Here is an 18443-nt window from a genome sequence, read left to right on the forward strand (position 1 = left end):
CTGAGAGCCCGGTCACTGCCTTTATTGACCAATTCTCCTCTTGGCTTCTTTACTTTCTCTCTGCTGACATTCCCACAATCAACATGGGTGATTTCAACATCCCCACTGACATTCGCCAGTCAACAGCATCTAAACTCCTGTCGCTTACTTCATCCTTTGGACTTCGTCCTCCTGAGCTACCCACACAGACGGACACACACTAGACCTCACCTTCATCCGACTCTGCTCCCGATCTAACCTCAAAACCTCCCCCTTACCCTTATCTGACCACCATATACGCTCTCATCCCAGTTCTCCTCACCTGCCACCCATGCCCAGCAACTAGCACACCCCCGCAGAAACCTTGCACATCTAGACACTCGTACACTCTCTGACTCTATTCTACCACTGATATCCATATCCTCACTCCACGACACCGTCAACGCCACTGCTTTCTACAATGCCATTCTCACATCAGCTATTGACTCGGTCACCCTCGACACTCATTCCCCACACTCATCCCATCCCTTACCCATCTCTTCAGCCAATCACTAACTTCTGGTACCTTCCCCGCTGCCTTCATGCATTCCACAATCATGCCCATCCTCAAAAAGCCATCCCTCGACCCAACCGCCTTGTCTAGCTACCGCCCTATATCGTTGCTCCCATTTGACTCCAAAAGCCTTGTGCAACACGTTCACGCTGAACTTTCCTCTCACTTCTCATCTAACCCTCTTCGACAACTAACAATCTGGCTTCCACCCACACTATTCCACCGAAACTGCCCTTACCAAAATTACTAATTACTTACAGCCAAAGCTGACAATTCTGTTCTCCTTCTTGACCTGTCCTCAGCCTTTGACACAGTAGACCACTGCCAGTCCTACTACAGATCCTCTTTTCCTTTGGCATCAAAAACTTGCCCTATCTTGGATCTCCTCATACCTTTTTAACCGCACATTTAGCATCTCCCACGCTACCTCCTCATCCCGCCCCCACTCTGGGAGTCTCTCAAGGCTCTGTCCTAGGACCACTACGCTTCTCAATCTATACCCTTGGCCTGGGACAGCTCAAAATCTCACTGCTTCCAATACCATTTGTACGCTGATGACACCCAGATCTACCTCTCTGGCACAGATGTCACCGCTCTGCTGTCCAGAATTCCAGCATGTCTATCAGCCATATCCTCCTTTTCTCCTCTTGCTTCCTAAAGCTCAATGTGGACAAAACTGAACTCATCTTTCACCCATCTTGCGTATCTTCCCCACCTGATATTTCTATCACAATAAATGACGCCACACTTTCCCCAGTACCGGCAATCCGCTGCCTCGGAGTAACCCTTGAATCTTCCCTGTCCTTCAAACCCCATATCCAAGCTCTCGCCACCTCTTGTTGCCTGCAGCTCAAAAATTTCCAGAATCCCTCCATCTACTAAACTGGTTGTGCATGCCCTCATCATCTCCCGCCTCGACAACAACAGCATGCTCCTCTGTGGCCTACCTGCTACCACTCTCACACCCCTCCAGTCCATCCTCAACTCTGCTGCGTGACTGGTTCATCTCTCGCATCGCTACTCCTCCGCTACCCCCCTTTGCAAATCTCTTCACTGGCCCCCAATTGCGCAGAATATCCAGTTCAAACTACAAACACTGACCTACAAAGCCATCCATAACCTTTCCTCTCTGTACATCTCTGAACTAATCTCCCGATAGATTTCCTCACGTAATCTCCAGTCCTCCAAAGGCCACCTCCTCTCCTACACACTAATTCGTTCCTCACCCAATCGCCTCCAAGATTTCTCCCCATCCTATGGAATTCTGTGCCTCAACACGTCTGATTAGCCTCCACATTTGGATCCTTCAGACGGAACCTGAAAACCCATCTCTTCAAACAAGCTTACAGCCTGCCATGACCTTGCTTGCTGCAAACTCAACACCAAAGCTACTGCAACCACCCCCAACCTACTGTCTCCTTCCCCGTTCCTGTAGAATGTCAAGAAATCCCTGCCTATGTGCTTATTATTCCCCTAAATCCCCGCCTCTGTTTAGTTATCATATCCCCCCCTCCCCTGCACATCACAGGGCCCTGTGACAAATATACATATGGATAGAGATATAGATATATATATACATACACACATACATATATTATATATACAGTACAGACCAAACGTTTGGACACACCTTCTCATTTAATGATTTTTATGTATTTTCATGACTATGAAAATTGTACATTCACACTGAAGGCATCAAAACTATGAATTAACACATGTGGAATTATATACTTAACAAAAAAGTGTGAAACAACTGAAAATATGTCTTATATTCTAGGTTCTTCAAAGTAGCCACCTTTTGCTATGATGACTGCTTTGCACACTCTTGGCATTCTCTTGATGAGCTTCAAGAGGTAGTCACCGGAAATGGTTTTCAATTCACAGGTGTGCCCTGTCAGGTTTAATAAGTGGGATTTCTTGCCTTATTAATGGGGTTGGGACCATCAGTTGTGTTGTGCAGAAGTCTGGTGGATACACAGCTGATAGTCCTACTGAATAGACTATTAGAATTTGTATTATGGCAAGAAAAAAGCAGCGAAGAAAAACGAGTGGCCATCATTACTTTAAGAAATGAAGGTCAGTCAGTGCGAAAAATTGGGAAAACTTTGAAAGTGTCCCCAAGTGCAGTTGCAAAAACCATCAAGCGCTACAAAGAAACTGGCTCACATGAGGACTGCCCCAGTAAAGGAAGACCAAGAGTCACCTCTGCTTCTGAGGATCAGTTTATCTGAGTCACCAGCCTCAGAAATCGCATGTTAACAGCAGCTCAGATTAGAGACCAGGTCAATGCCACACAGAGTTCTAGCAGCAGATACATCTCTTCAACAACTGTTAAGAGGAGACTTTGTGCAGCAGGCCTTCATAGTAAAATAGCTGCTAGGAAACCACTGCTAAGGACAGGCAACAAGCAGAAGAGACTTGTTTGGGCTAAAGAACACAAGGAATGGACATTAGACCAGTGGAAATCTGTGCTTGGTCTGAGGAGTCCAAATTTGAGATCTTTGGTTCCAACCACCGTGTCTTTGTGCGACGCAGAAAAGGTGAACGAATGGACTCTACATGCCTGGTTCCCACCGTGAAGCATGGAGGTGGTGTGACGGTGTGGGGGTGCTTTGCTGGTGACACTGTTGGGGATTTATTCAAAATTGAAGGCATACTGAACCAGCATGGCTACCACAGCATCTTGCAGCGGCATGCTATTCCATCCGGTTTGCATTTAGTTGGACAATCATTTATTTTGTCAACAGGACAATGACCCCAAACACACCTCCAGGCTGTGTAAGGGCTATTTGACCAAGAAGGAGAGTGATGGGGTGCTACGCCAGATGACCTGGCCTCCACATTCACCAGACCTGAACCCAATCGAGATGGTTTGGGGTGAGCTGGACCGCAGAGTGAAGGCAAAAGGGCCAACAAGTGCTAAGCATCTCTGGGAACTCCTTCAAGATTGTTGGAAGACCATTTCCGGTGACTACCTCTTGAAGCTCATCAAGAGAATGCCAAGAGTGTGCAAAGCAGTCATCAAAGCAAAAGGTGGCTACTTTGAAGAACCTAGAATATAAGACATATTTTCAGTTGTTTCACACTTTTTTGTTAAGTATATAATTCCACATGTGTTAATTTATATACACACACACATACATACACACAAATATATCTATCCATCAAACTATACACTGTAGCTCACAAATCAGTTATATGGATGTCTGGCACAAAAATACCACTGCTAAGTGCCACATTGCGTAACTGCAGGGCAGTTTGATTAGCACATATGCATATATAGTAGCTCTATACAGCTACTCCACTGACGTCTCAACCTCAGTCACCTTACTGATTTAATAAATGTAACCAGGGCTGTGGAGTCGGTCTCCATTTAGGTGGAGTCGGTATAAAATGGACCGACTCTGAAAATATATAATAAATTGGGTACAGTAGTATAATGCAGGATGTGCTGTAAATGTTTTCCTAAGAATTTGGGAAAGTTATGAAATGTCCTATAAATGTCTTTTCTATTCCTGATCTAAGGATCTGGGCTTTTAGTTGAGATAAATCTGTGCTGCACTTTATGTACACGCTCAGTAGTGAGGCCGTGCTGTGGAGTCGGAGGTTTAGCTTACCATGTTGGATTTACCAATCTGTCGGCGTTGCACCTCTGCCCTCAGCCCTGTGTACTCTGCCGATCTCCTGGCATGAACAAATGTCACATGACCACGGCAGCAATTATGGGATATTTGTATGTTAAGAGACAAGCGGGGAACAGAAGGCTAAAAACAGAAGAGCAACATCATATTGCTTTTTTTCACCATTATTAATTTAGATAGCAACTTGGTCCATTATTAAAGGGAATCTGTCACCCCCTGGCCCTTACCTGACCTCTAATATTGGCATACAGGTGATAGAAATGTAAATGTATACCTACCGCTATGGCCCAGAGTAGAGGTCTAGTTGATTTAAAATGTCTTTTTATTCAATCCGTATACTGATGCTTGGGGTGAAGAAATCCCCGCCTACTTTGTGAATTACAATGTTACCCAACCCCACTCCCCTGCATGTGACGTGCAGTCTCATCTTCCAGGTCCCGCGCACGCTCACCTCACCTTTAAAGGGAATGTGTCACCCCCCTGGGCGATATCAGACCTCTGGGCATAAAGGACTTTAATCAATTCTTTTTTCCATAGGCTTGGTGTCCGGGAGACGCCTAGCAATCCCCGCCTGTGTGCTTATTATTCCTTCAAATCCCCGCCTCTCTGCTTAATTATCATATCCCCCCTCCCCTGCACGTCACAGGGCCCTGTGACAGACCCTGTGACGTGCACTGTGCTCCCTGACTTCCGGGCATGCGCAGAGGGCCGCTCACATAGAGCGCGCTTTGCTTCATCCAGGCCTGTCTACCTGTGCTCTGCGCTGCAGGTTTCTATTGCGCAGGTGCCGGAAAGTGACGGTGACTCCCGGCGCCTGCGCAATAGAACCCTGCAGCACAGTGCACGGAGAGTCGAGGCCGGGATGAAGCAAAGCGCGCTCTATGTGAGCGGCCCTCTGCGCATGCCCGGAAGTCAGGGAGCACAGTGCACCACACAGGGTCCTGTGACATGCAGGGGAGTGGGGGGATATGATAATTACGCAGAGAGGCGGGGATTTAGGGGAATAATAAGCACATAAGCGGGGTTTGCTTCAAGCCTGTGGAAAAAATAATTAATTAAAGTGCTTTTCTCTGCAATCAGACCTCAGCTATGGGCCATGCAGGTATGTATAGATTAAGGCTGCGTGCCCACTATGCGTTTTTCAAGAGCTTTTGCCGTGGAATTTCCGCAGCGAAAACGCTTAAAAAACGCTTGGTAATATGTGCCCCATGATCCCCAATGATAATCCGCATGTGCTGTGCGGAAATTTCCGCTGCGGATTATCAATGCGGAAAAATACGCAGCATGTCCATTAATTTTGCGGACACGCAGCGTAATTGTAAAATGGTACCTGTAAAAAAAAAGAATTTAAAATAAAAAAATAAAGATTATACTTACCTTCTGATGTCCTCCCGGTCTCCTCAGCGATGCGTGCGGTGTGTTGGGCGGCTCGCGGTGGTGTGAGGACCTGACATGACGTAATTGAGTCATGAGACAGGTCACGCGACCACTGACGTCGGCGGTCGCGTGACCTGTCACATGACTCAATGACGTCATCGCAGGTCCTTCACACCACCACGAGACACAGGGGAAACTGGACACATCAGAGAAGAAGACCACGGGCCATCGGAAGGCAAGTACAATCTTTATTTTTTACTTTTCACCATTCTTATTTTATTCATTTATTTTTATTTTCCTTTTTAACTATTACTTGGTCACACTATATATGCCGGTTGCATGGATTTATATAGTGTGACCAAGTTGTCAAGCACTTTCCAAGTGATGCTAAAATTGCTTTGAAAAGCGCTTAATAACCCGCATGTAGAAATGCATGCAAAAACGCTTGACAAACGCTTCTACCTGGCGGGAAAAACGCATGTAAAATCCGCATGCATTTCTGCATCGTGGGCACATAGCCTTACTTTTCTATAACCTGTATGGCCATAGTAGTGGTATGATATCACCCGGGGGGGCCACAGATTCCCTTTAACACGAGTCACACTTTTTTCTCCCGGTTATGTTTCCAGCAGTGATCTTGTGAGCAGACGCCAGGGAGTCACATAGCTAGGAGAAAAAAAAAGTGCGCCTTGTGTTAAAGGTGATGTGAGCAGGAGCGGGACTTGGAAGACTAGACTGCATGTCACAGGGCAAGGGAGTGGGTGTGGGGGACATTGTAATTCATAAAGTAGGCGGGGATTTCTTCCCGTCCCCCAAGGATCAGTAAACAGATTGAATAAAAAGACATTTCAACCCAACCAGACCTCTAATATGAGGCATACAGGTATGTATAGATTTACATTTCTATCACCTGTATGCCCATATTAGAGGTCTGAAAAGTCCCAGGGGGTGACAGTTTCCCTTTAAGAGGTTGTCCAGCAGTGGTCACCCCCTTTAATTTCATCTAATGCACAGCATCTAGTGCTCTGAAAGAGTAAATCTACTAAACAGCAGAAAAGGTTTAAACATTTAGATTTTTTTTTCATGCTTTTGCGGAATATAGTTACATACAGTTAGGTCCATATATATATTTGGACAGAGACAACATTTTTCTAATTTTGGTTCTAGACATTACCACAATGAATTTTAAACAAAACAATTCAGATGCAGTGGAAGTTCAGACTTTCAGCTTTCATTTGAGGGTGTCCACATTAAAATTGGATGAAGGGTTTAGGAGTTTCAGCTCCTTAACATGTGCCACCCTGTTTTTAAAGGGACCAAAAGTAATTGGACAGATTAAATAATTGTAAATAAAATGTTCATTTCTAGTACTTGGTTGAAAACCCTTTGTTGGCAATGACTGCCTGAAGTCTTGAACTCATGGACATCACCAGACGCTGTGTTTCCTCCTTTTTGATGCTCTGCCAGGCCTTCACTCCGGTGGTTTTCAGTTGCTGTTTGTTTGTGGGCCTTTCTGTCTGAAGTTTAGTCTTTAACCAGTGAAATGCATGCTCAATTGGGTTGAGTTCAGGTGACTAACTTGGCCATTCAAGAATATTCCACTTCTTTGCTTTAATAAACTCCTTGGTTGCTTTGGCTTTATGTTTTGGGTCATTGTCCATCTGTAGTATGAAACGACGACCAATCAGTTTGGCTGCATTTGGCTGGATCTGAGCACACAGTATGGCTCTGAATACATCAGAATTCATTCGGCTACTTCTGTCCTGTGTCACATCATCAATAAACACTAGTGACCCAGTGCCACTGGCAGCCATGCATGCCCAAGCCATCACACTGCCTCCGCCGTGTTTTACAGATGATGCGGTATGCTTTGGATCATGAGCTGTACCACGCCTTCACCATACTTTTCTCTTTCCATCATTCTGGTAGAGGTTGATCTTGGTTTCATCTGTCCAAAGAATGTTCTTCCAGAACTGTGCTGGCTTTTTTAGATGTTTTTAGCAAAGTCCAGTCTAGCCTTTTTATTCTTGATGCTTATGAGTGGCTTGCACCGTGCAGTGAACCCTCTGTATTTACTTTCATGCAGTCTTCTCTTTATGGTAGATTTGGATATTGATACGCCTACCTCCTGGAGAGTGTTGTTCACTTGGTTGGCTGTTGTGAAGGGGTTTCTCTTCACCATGGAGATTATTCTAAGATCATCCACCACTGTTGTCTTCCGTGGGCGCCCAGGTCTTTTTTGCATTGATGAGTTCACCAGTGCTTTTTTCTTTCTCAGGATGTACCAAACTGTCGATTTTGCCACTCCTAATATTGTAGCAATTTCTTGGATGTTTTTTTTTCCTGTTTTTGCAGCTTAAGGATGGCTTGTTTCACCTGCATGGAGAGCACCTTTGACCGCATGTTTACTTCACAGCAAAACCTTCCAAATGCAAGCACTACACCTCAAATCAACTCCAGGCCTTTTATCTGCTTAATTGAGAATGACATAACGAAGGGATTGCCCACACCTGTCCATGAAATAGCCTTGGAGTCAATTGTCCAATTACTTTTGGTCCCTTTAAAAACAGGGTGGCACATGTTAAGGAGCTGAAACTCCTAAACCCTTCATCCAATTTTAATGTGGACACCCTCAAATGAAAGCTGAAAGTCTGAACTTCAACTGCATCAGAATTGTTTTGTTTAAAATTCATTGTGGTAATGTCTAGAACCAAAATTAGAAAAATGTCGTCTCTGTCCAAATATATATGGACCTAACTGTAGATTCAATTATGTAGAAAAAAGTACTTCTGGGGATTGAAAACATTCTCTCCTTAACTCAAACTGATGTATAAAACCGTCATGATCAGGTCACTTTGTGCACTGCTTGAGGGATCTGTACGGTACAGCCTCTGCATCGGAGCAGCAGGAGCTCAATTGATATACACAGCCAGGATTCTGATGTGTTCTCACCAGGTTTAGCAGTTCAATCTGATATGCCGATAGTGACAACAGCACACAAAGAATCTGACCAAAAAAAAAAGAGCGCTCCCTTTGTCAGACCATCATCAGCACCTCTAATGTGCGCAGCGGTGCCAATGGACTATGGCAACCAAGAGCCCGAAAATGGCCTTTTGGTCTGCCATACAGTACAGTTTAACAGATACTGCCAGAGTCGGGGTTTGATAGGTTGACGGGGATAAATTAGGTAATCCACTGTAGCGATGTGCGTTAACAATATGATCATGAGATTTTATGTTCAAGTTCCCTTAGGGTACTAATATTGTAGTGTAAAAAATATATATATATCCTTTGAAAAACATTCCATATCTCTGATTACTATAATGATATCAACATTTATGCGAAGCTGCATGGTGAACAATGCAAAGTGTATGTATATATGTGTGTTTTATATACACACATACATACACATATATACATACATTTGTAATTTTTTCTATTTCCACCTATAAATACAATTCATTCCACAAAAGACAAGCCCTCATTCAGCTATATCTTCAAAAAATGTGATGAAAAAAATATATATTTGTCCTAAAGACCCCAAAATTAAGGGGTTAAAGGGATTTTCCAATTTTTGAAAGTGATCGTATACAATAGCGTGTACAGACAGATCAGGATGGTCCAAATATTTTACATTTGAAGAAACTTAATCTAGTCGGCTTCTGATTAACAATGATGTATGAGATAAGACTTTGTTGTACTCTACATAGTCAAATTTCAGATCAGTTTCTGTATATGCCTTGCAAACATAATAAAAGACATGAAAGAGAAAAATACAGAAAAACAAACCATCATGGAGACCGTCTTCTCTTTCGCTATGAGCATGGAATTTTTCTATAGTCTGACAGCCCAGTAACTTCATGCTGTTTGTTTGACCTCTTAAAAATAGGGTATTCGCTGAAAGATCCAGGTTATACCTTTCCTCACAGTATTCCAAGTTCTGTAAAAAAAAATAAAGAAAGAATAATTGACATATAGATAGATAGATTTATATTATAGGAATAGATATACCTAGTCTAGCCTCTCCCTGCCCCACTCCAGGTGGTTGACAGGTCTGTACCATGTGTGTGTACATAGGAGGAGACCTGTCAAAATCAATCAACTGGAGCGGGCAGGAACAAGTGAGCCAAGGACCATGCCGGATTTGTCAGGTCTATTTCTATAGTCCATGGCTGGCTTTTCAAACAAATTTTTCTCTGAAATGCTGCGGGGTTCCAGTGAAAAGTGTACACGGCTGTAATCGTACAACAACAATGTTTCATGCCGTCTGTAATTCAGGCAGTGTGAATCTAGTGGCAGCTCATCAAGCCTCACATTTGAATCAATTTGAAGCCCTATAGGCTCTGTTTTGGCAGATGGTGCAAAGGGTTAAAACTTAGCCCTACAGATTCTGATGAAGTGCACCTGGATTTCTCTGCATATAGCCAGGCTAGGTGTTCACCTTAGTCAGTCAGCTGGGGAAGACTAAGCAGAGTGGGTTGTGTTGGAGATGTTAGAGAGAGACAAGCCAGAATTCCACTCTGAGAAGAGACTGCACAGGCCATGTGCGCCAAACTGCAAATATGAGTGGTTGCTTTGGACAATAGCAGTTTTGTTTGACCAAACTTGGACTAGCTGAGTCGTGTATGAGTAGCCAAGGTCTATTTTGTTCAGTTAGTGCCTGGACAAGGCTAGGGATTTTGTGTTTATGGTTTTGTTTTCTTTAAAAAATAAAATCCAGTGCCTGTGTAAAAGCCGTCTACTGCCGAGCATGAATCCCTACACAATATATGCAAGGACTTAAACATAACCAAAGACAGCAAGGGACACAGGAGAGATGTAGTGGAAAGTGAACAGTGACCACCAGCTGGAGGTGGGTGAAGATCCTAAAGCAGTCAAATGTGTATACATCCATAATGTAAATAAAGTGGTAACAGAACAAACAATGACAGTGTGAATGTTGTAATAAAACAAAGCTCCTGACCAGAAGTGTCACTCGAGGAGGAGCACTCACCACCCCCCCCCAAGCCACCGGGAAGTAAGGAGGGTTCAGAGCTGTGAGGTGCTCTACAGACAACTTGAGAATGCCCCCTTTACATTACAAACCATACAGAATAAAAATATACAGACATCTTACCTCATACATAATTTGTCCTGATGGTAAACGTTTTCTGTCCCCAAAAGCCAACTGCAGCAAATGAAAGCTTAAATCTCTACCACTATAGTAGAAAAGATTAAAAGGTTATGATGAGAACATAACTGGAGAGCTAAAGAAATGACAACATACAGAACTCTTAATTTTGAAATGTAAAATAATTTGGGGAAAGGATGCAATGTTAGTAATTGGATTTTAACAATTACCTTTGACTTGTTTGAACAGCCCAAAGGTAACAGCAGTTTCGGGGGTCATTCTCAGGTTCTTGAAAAGTGACGGAGAAAACAGGAACTCTGCCCCCTTCAATTTGAACATGGTATCTGAAAAAATATATATATATATACACACACATTAAGTCATTAAAATGTCCTACACAAAGCGACATACAATTATGATTTATCCCAGATGATAACTGCATGCAGAGCTGCTATAATAACACATCACGGCTTCTGGATATCCGGCCTGTACAAACATGATGCAGCCCACCACACTAAGCGCCGGCAAGCACGTTTCACACCGGTTAAAGAGAACCTGCCAGCAGATTTTAGTCCTATAAACTAAAGGCATGGCCATAATAGCACGGCGATGCTGATTAATATGATACCTGGTGTGAAGGGATGCGCTCAGTGGCTGCTGATTACTCATCTTATAAAGTTTTCATAAAATGGTGTCTTGTGCTTCAGGACAGGGCGTGGGGGCTGGGTTGTCTTCTGGTTCTCCACCCCTCCACACCAGACTCCTCTATTTCTGGAGCAGGTAACAGATTATTCAGGGACCCGCATACTTTATAAAATTCCACAACGCAGCCATCACTGCATATGCAGCGCCTCTGACGCACACAAGACGTCATTTTCTGAAAACGTCATAAAGGTGAGTATTCAACAGCCACTGAGCGGATCCCTTCACATCAGGTATCAGTAATCAGCACCACAGTGCTATTATCGCCATGCCTTTAATTTAAAGGGCTAAATCCTGCTGACAGGTTCGCTTTAATCATTGTGGTCCGATGTTTGATTGAGTCTGTAGCAAAATATCAAAGTGCTCTACATAGCGCCTGCAGTGAAAATCATTTTTGGTGCTCATTCTGGTTTTTCCAAATTCTCAAAATCATTACATTAAAATGTTCAGATTTTTTAACCCCTTTCTAACATTGTGCGTAATAATACGTCCCTGTGCCCTGGACCTTATGGACCAGGTAAGTGTTATTACTTCTCGGCGATCGCGCCCACACAAGTTGTGCAGCCGCGGTTGCCGGCGGGTGCCAGCTGATACCTGGAACCCAGAGTCAGGAGCAGTGTCCGCACCGCTCCCAGCACTTTAACCCCTTAAATGCTGCGATCGCAGCATTTAGCGAGCGAGCAGAAAAACAAATGCCGCTCTGCTCTTGAATCGGAGACCCAGTGACATCATTGCCATGGTGTGGAAAGAAGGAGAAAGAGCCACAGGTACAAAGAGCCAGGCACCCAAATATTTGTATTACAAAAATATATAACATTTTATTGAACAGAAGTTTGACAAAAAGACATTAGACCACACAAAAAACATTAAAAGCATTTAAAAAAGGAAAGCAAAACCATGTGAGGGCGTAATATCCCACACATGCACCAACAGGTTAACTAGAATAGAAAAATCAGTCATCATTCAAGACATGTGTCATAGTGACCATAAAGAAAGTCATAAATAGCCCAAGATAGAAAAGTACATGATCATAAGGTTCAATAGTGAATGACTATAAAGTGCAGTAGTATATAGAATATTGATACAATACAAGATGCATAAATAGGATCAATCAAAAGAGAGGAGGACATCTAATAATATCGCCTAAACATCCTGATCATAATGTTAATCATAAACCATCTACTATGCAGGCACTCATAGAGTTCAAAAGTATACAGAGTGTAATATAATAACTGTATGCGCTATTAAGAGGTCAAAGTTAGTATACCTGTTGTGGTCACCCACGCGTATCGCTGCCCACTAGCAGCTTCGTCAGGGGTCACATGACTGTCGGCTAAAATATGGAAAACTTATAGCTCTCAAAATATAGTGATGCAAAAAAACAAAAATGTTTTTTAGTGTGTGACAGCTACCAAACATAAAAACCCGATCTAATCACTCACACCGCATGAGGAACGGCGTAAAAAATTAAAACAATTCTTCATCTGCTGCTTTGTTCATTCTGCCTCCCAAAGATCGCAGTATGGCTCGGCTCACATTTATCCTGCGCTCTGTGCTGAGCGCTTACGCTAGGGCTTCCTTGTAAGTATGCGATTCAGAAGGAACCCCCAGCGGAAGATTCCCTGTAATGAGGCAGATGGAGGCACCGTGGACGCCGTCTGGCCTGTGATCCAACATTGTCAGTCTTTTTATTAGGCGTGCATAAAAGTGCTGTCGGGCACAGTTTTGTTAACGACTGAAAAACAGGACACAGCTAAAGAGAGGCCAGACTGAGTCCAGAGTAAGGCCGGTTTCACGCGTCTTGATATTTCCGGTAAAGGAAATACTGGTACCGGAGATAACCGTGTCCGTGTGTACCTGTGTGACATACGTGTGGCAACTGTGTGCCGCATCAGGAGCACACGAACTGGCACCTGGGAATCAGTGGTAAAGTTAACGCTGTTCCCAAGCGCTGGGTGATCAATGCTGCCCTCATCATTATCCCATGCCGATGCATCAGCACGAGCAAGGAACAATGTTGACAGTAGTATTCTGCTTCCGGTGTGTCCTGGTGTAAAAATAAAATTTTACATTCAAATAGCCAAGTCAGGGCCCCTTCCCTTCCGAGCCCCACCATGCCCCTAAACAGTGGTTTTCCCTCACATTTGGGGTATCTGCGTGCTCAGGAGAAAGTGCACAACAAACTTTGGGATCCATTTTATCCTGTTACGCTTGCAAAAATGAAAAAAAAAAAATTGGGTCTAAAGTAGAATGTTCAGTGTTTTCTTCCACATTCCAACAATTCCTATGAAGCACCTGAAGGGTTAATAAATCTATTGAATGTGGTTTTGAGCACCTTGAGGGGTACAATGTTTAGAATGGTGTCCCTTTTGGGTATTTTCGGTCATAAAGGCCCCTCAAGGTCACTTCAAATGTGATGTGGTCCCTAAACAAATAGTTTTGTAAATTTTGTTGTAAAAATGAGAAAACACTGGTCAACTTTTAACCCTTCTAACAAAGAAAAATGTTGGTTTTAAAATTGTGCTGATGTAAAGTAGACATGTGGGAAATGTTATGTATTAACTATTTTGTGTGACACATCTCTCTGATTTAAGGGCATAAAAATTCAAAGTTTGAAAATTGCAAAATTTTCTAAGTTATCGCCAAATTTCGAATTTTTTCACAAATAAACGTAAATCATATCAAATAAATGTTACCACTATCACAAATTGCAATATGTCATGAAAAAAAACAAATCTCAGAATCAGTGGGATCCGTTGAAGCGTTTCAGAGTTATTGCATGAAAGGGAGACTGGTCAGAGTTGTAAAAATTGCGCTGGTGATTAACGTTCAAACAAACTTCGGGGGTAAAGGGGTTAAGCATTTCCCACCTCCCATTGGCTTTCAATGCAACTTGGACAGAATAAAAAAATATATATATATATATATAAGTCTTGAAGTTTACCACAAAAAACTGGGAAAATGTATTGACTTGGATATAAGCCTAGGGTGGGAAATGCAGCAGCTACTGGTAAATTTCCCCATCCTGGTGTGCATATCATCCTCATCCCCAATCCTGGTATGCATGGCCCCCCATCAATGCACACATGAAAAAAAATAACACACTTCTACTCACCTTCCCTCTGCTCCAGTGCTGCGTCCTGTTCTTCCAGCAGCTGATGAGCGCATGACGCCACTGCCATGCGCCCTCAGACGCTGAGGTGAGCTGCCGGGATATTCACTTCTCTCCACGCCGGGACAATGGGCGTGGAGTGGAGTGAATATTCATTTTCTTTAATAGCGCAGTGTCAGTCGCAGCAGTCTGTTTCCTGCAGCAGCTCAGCGATACTGTGTGCTCCAATAGCATGCACAGAGGATAACGGAGCCAGTGGCTGCGACTGACAGTGTGCGCTATTAAAGAAAATGAATATTCACTCCTCTCCACCCCCATGGGCGTGGAGAAGAGTGAATATTAATTTTCTTTAGCAGCAGGCACACATGGTAGCTGCAGCAGCCGGCTACCGACTGTGCACCGCTCTTCCGCCGCAACCTCTCCCACCCCACAGCCAGAATGTAAGTATATACTCGAGTATAAGCCGAGGGTTTTTTTTTTTTCAGCATAAAAAAAAATGTGCTGAAAAAGTCAGCTTATACACGAGTATATGCAGTAGCTTTGAAAAAAATCATTATATACACACATTTTAATCAAAGTTATATATTAAATTACTATGTACAATAATGTGTGGCCAGAAAAAATACCAATTTTCCCTAATAAAACAAGCTTAATACAGCCACGTGAGGGAAAATCTTGAAATGTATCTAAGAATGAAGTAATGCATTTGAATATGGAAAAATAAACAAAACTTTACTTACTCTCGTCTTAAAGTTTTCATGTTCCATAAAGAGAGGTATCCATCAGAGAATCCTACAGCCAGGTGATTAGTTCTAGCTATATAGCTGACTGTGGTGACCATGGCTCCAGAAGGTGCAAGCAGCTGAAGACCTATGTGTCGTCTCTCTCGATTAGCCGCTTTTCGGAGTTTAGGGATTTCTGCAGGTATCCCACTAATGACTTCAAGGTCTATAAATAAATTGACAGAAACAAGCATTTCAACATTAAAAGGGGTTGTCACATCTGTGATGCGGTGGAATGACCTGTGATGCCCGGCGCCCAATCAGTGCTGGCGTCAGAGTCCCGGCCTTCAGACAAACTAAACATGAAGAAGAAATCTGGGATCCTCCATGTTCAGTTTGTACGAAGGCGCAGACTGACGCCAGCACTGATTGGGCGCCGGGCATCACAGGTCATTCCACCGCATCACAGACCCGGGACCGCGAGTGCGGACACCGCTGGAACGGAGCCGGCACGGGATGTGAATATAGGGTTTTTTTTATTGGGGGGCCGAACATTTCGTTTAAGGGGTTGTCCCAGTAGTGGACAACCCCTTTAAGTCTATTTGCCTGTAATTACATAAGCTGTCGTGTTTGTACATGAGAAACAAACATTTGTTACATTTCCTCTCTGATTTTCAGTGGAATAAGTTGTTAAGTAAAGACTAGCTATGATGTCTCCTATACAGACATGAGGGGCTCCTGCTCTCCTGCCCCTATGCAGAACACAGAGAAAAGTAGCAGTACAACCAGCAGTAAGGTGATATAAAACACATTTTAGCTGTGGTTTTTTTTTTCAGAGGGAATGGCGAGTTTTGGAAAAAAAAATCTCATCACTCTCAGATCTCACTTCCAGCATTTACAGTCATTACAAGGGCCAGGAACCCCCTGGAAAACCCCTAGGAGAAGAGCTACGCTGTCATGTCATTACATCCAACACAACCTATCCCAGGTACAGGGGAATAATACCAACAGCCGCAGAACGTTTGTTAAAAGGGAAAATAAAAAAAACTACATTTTAGTCAGCTCTTCAGCCACTTTATCAGGAGGCAGCAAGTTAAACATGCAAAAAGCGATGAGCGGTTTGTAGTATTGATTTCAGCGTTGGTTATAGAATCAGTGACCACTTAAAAGGAGTTTTGAATAACAATTGGGAATCTGAAAAAGGTCTGTCCGTATTAAGAACATTGGAGTAAAGCTCGCTCCTAGATACCCATTTTGTTCTGGACATTTTAAAATGCCCAAACTGAAGCAAAACCGAAGTCCACCCTCGCCACCTCCCTGCACCATCTTGATTTGTGCTTCTCCTTACACCAAGTCTCATTATGTCCTACCAAAAGACAGATCCTGCAACAAATATAAGGACAGGAGGGAGGAGCGGAGGGTAGAAAAACAAATAGGAATATTTGACACATTTTACATCGTGCAGTCTGTCCTATCCATTTTGGGTCTTCTCTATGCTGATGTCTGACTAATTCCCAAACTAAGTGAGCAAGTGCTATAATGTGTAAATGAAAGATACCACTGCAGCAAATCCCTCGCCTCTCTTTACTGTTTTACACTAGATTAAATTTACTTCTTCCCTTAAATATATTACGGTTTCTTTAAATACAAGTTATACAATATTTTAATAGACTTTCTACATTAATTCTCTACAGTTTTCAATACCTCCATTTGATGTAATTGAATAGAAACCTTTAATTTGCCTAGTGAAAGTCAGTCTTTGTAATACAAGACACATACGGGCATAGCTCATAACTACAGGTGCTTCTCACAAAATTACAATATCATCAAAAAGTTAATTTATTTCAGTTCTTCAAAACAGAAAGTGAAACTTATATATTATATAGAGTCATTACACACAGAGGGATCTATTATATAGAGTCATTACAGACAGAGTGATCTATTATATAGAGTCATTACAGACAGAGGGATCTATTATATAGAGTCATTACACACAGAGGGATCTATTATATAGAGTCATTACACACAGAGGGATCTATTATATAGAGTCATTACAGACAGAGGGATCTATTATATAGAGTCATTACACACAGAGTGATCTATTATATAGAGTCATTACACACAGAGGGATCTATTATATAGAGTCATTACACACAGAGGGATCTATTATATAGAGTCATTACACACAGAGGGATCTATTATATAGAGTCATTACACACAGAGGGATCTATTATATAGAGTCATTACACACAGAGGGATCTATTATATAGAGTCATTACAGACAGAGGGATCTATTATATAGAGTCATTACACACAGATTGATCTATTATATAGAGTCATTACAGAGTGATCTATTATATAGAGTCATTACACACAGAGGGATCTATTATATAGAGTCATTACACACAGAGTGATCTATTAGAGTCATTACACACAGAGTGATCTATTATATAGAGTCATTACAAACAGAGTGATCTATTAGAGTCATTACACACAGAGTGATCTATTATATAGAGTTATTACACACAGAGTGATCTATTAGAGTCATTACACACAGAGTGATCTATTATATAGAGTCATTACAAACAGAGTGATTATATAGAGTCATTACAAACAGAGTGATCTATTATATAGAGTCATTACAAACAGAGTGATTATATAGTCATTACAAACAGAGTGATCTATTATATAGTCATTACAGACAGAGGGATCTATTATGTAGAGTCATTACAGACAGAGTGATCTATTATATAGAGTCATTACAGACAGAGGGATCTATTATATAGTCATTACACACAGAGTGATCTATTTCAAGTGTTTATTTCTGTTAATGTTGATGATTATGACTTACAGCCAATGAAAACACAAAAGTCAGTATCTCAGTATATTAGAATACTTTATAACAGCTTGAAAAATGAAATAAAATCCGAAATGTTGGCCTATTGAAATGTATGTTCAGTAAATGCACTCAGTACTTGGTCGGGGCTCCTTTTGCATCAATTACTGCATCAATGTGGCGTGGCATGGAGGCGATCAGCCTGTGGCACTGCTGAGGTGTTATGGAAGTCCAGGTTGCTTTGATAGCAGCCTTCAGCTCGTCTGCATTGTTGGGTCTGGTGTCTCTCATCTTCCTCTTGACAATACCCCATAAATTCTCTATGGGGTTAAGGTCGGGCGAGTTTGCTGGCCAATCAAGCACAGTCATACTATGGCTTTTAAACCAGGTATTGGTACTTTTGGCAGTGTG

General features: G+C 42.5%; 1 protein-coding gene across 1 annotated transcript in view; it reads right to left on the reverse strand.

Annotated features, from left to right (window-relative positions):
- The window catches only part of LOC141273765 (protein ELYS-like), a 113549-nt gene that overhangs the window by 84786 nt on the left and 10320 nt on the right, over positions 1-18443 (reverse strand). Inside the window, exons 5-8 of the mRNA XM_073686103.1 lie at positions 15215-15422; positions 10891-11004; positions 10667-10748; positions 9340-9490 (exon numbers count right to left, since the gene is read on the reverse strand). Coding sequence (XP_073542204.1) covers positions 9340-9490; positions 10667-10748; positions 10891-11004; positions 15215-15422 — 555 coding nt within the window. The remainder of the gene's footprint in view (positions 1-9339; positions 9491-10666; positions 10749-10890; positions 11005-15214; positions 15423-18443) is intronic.

Source organism: Phyllobates terribilis, unplaced genomic scaffold, assembly GCF_046119375.1.
Source record: "Phyllobates terribilis strain yellow unplaced genomic scaffold, ASM4611937v1 Scaffold_5__5_contigs__length_657084704, whole genome shotgun sequence".
In the NCBI taxonomy this organism is placed as follows: Eukaryota; Metazoa; Chordata; class Amphibia; order Anura; family Dendrobatidae; genus Phyllobates; species Phyllobates terribilis.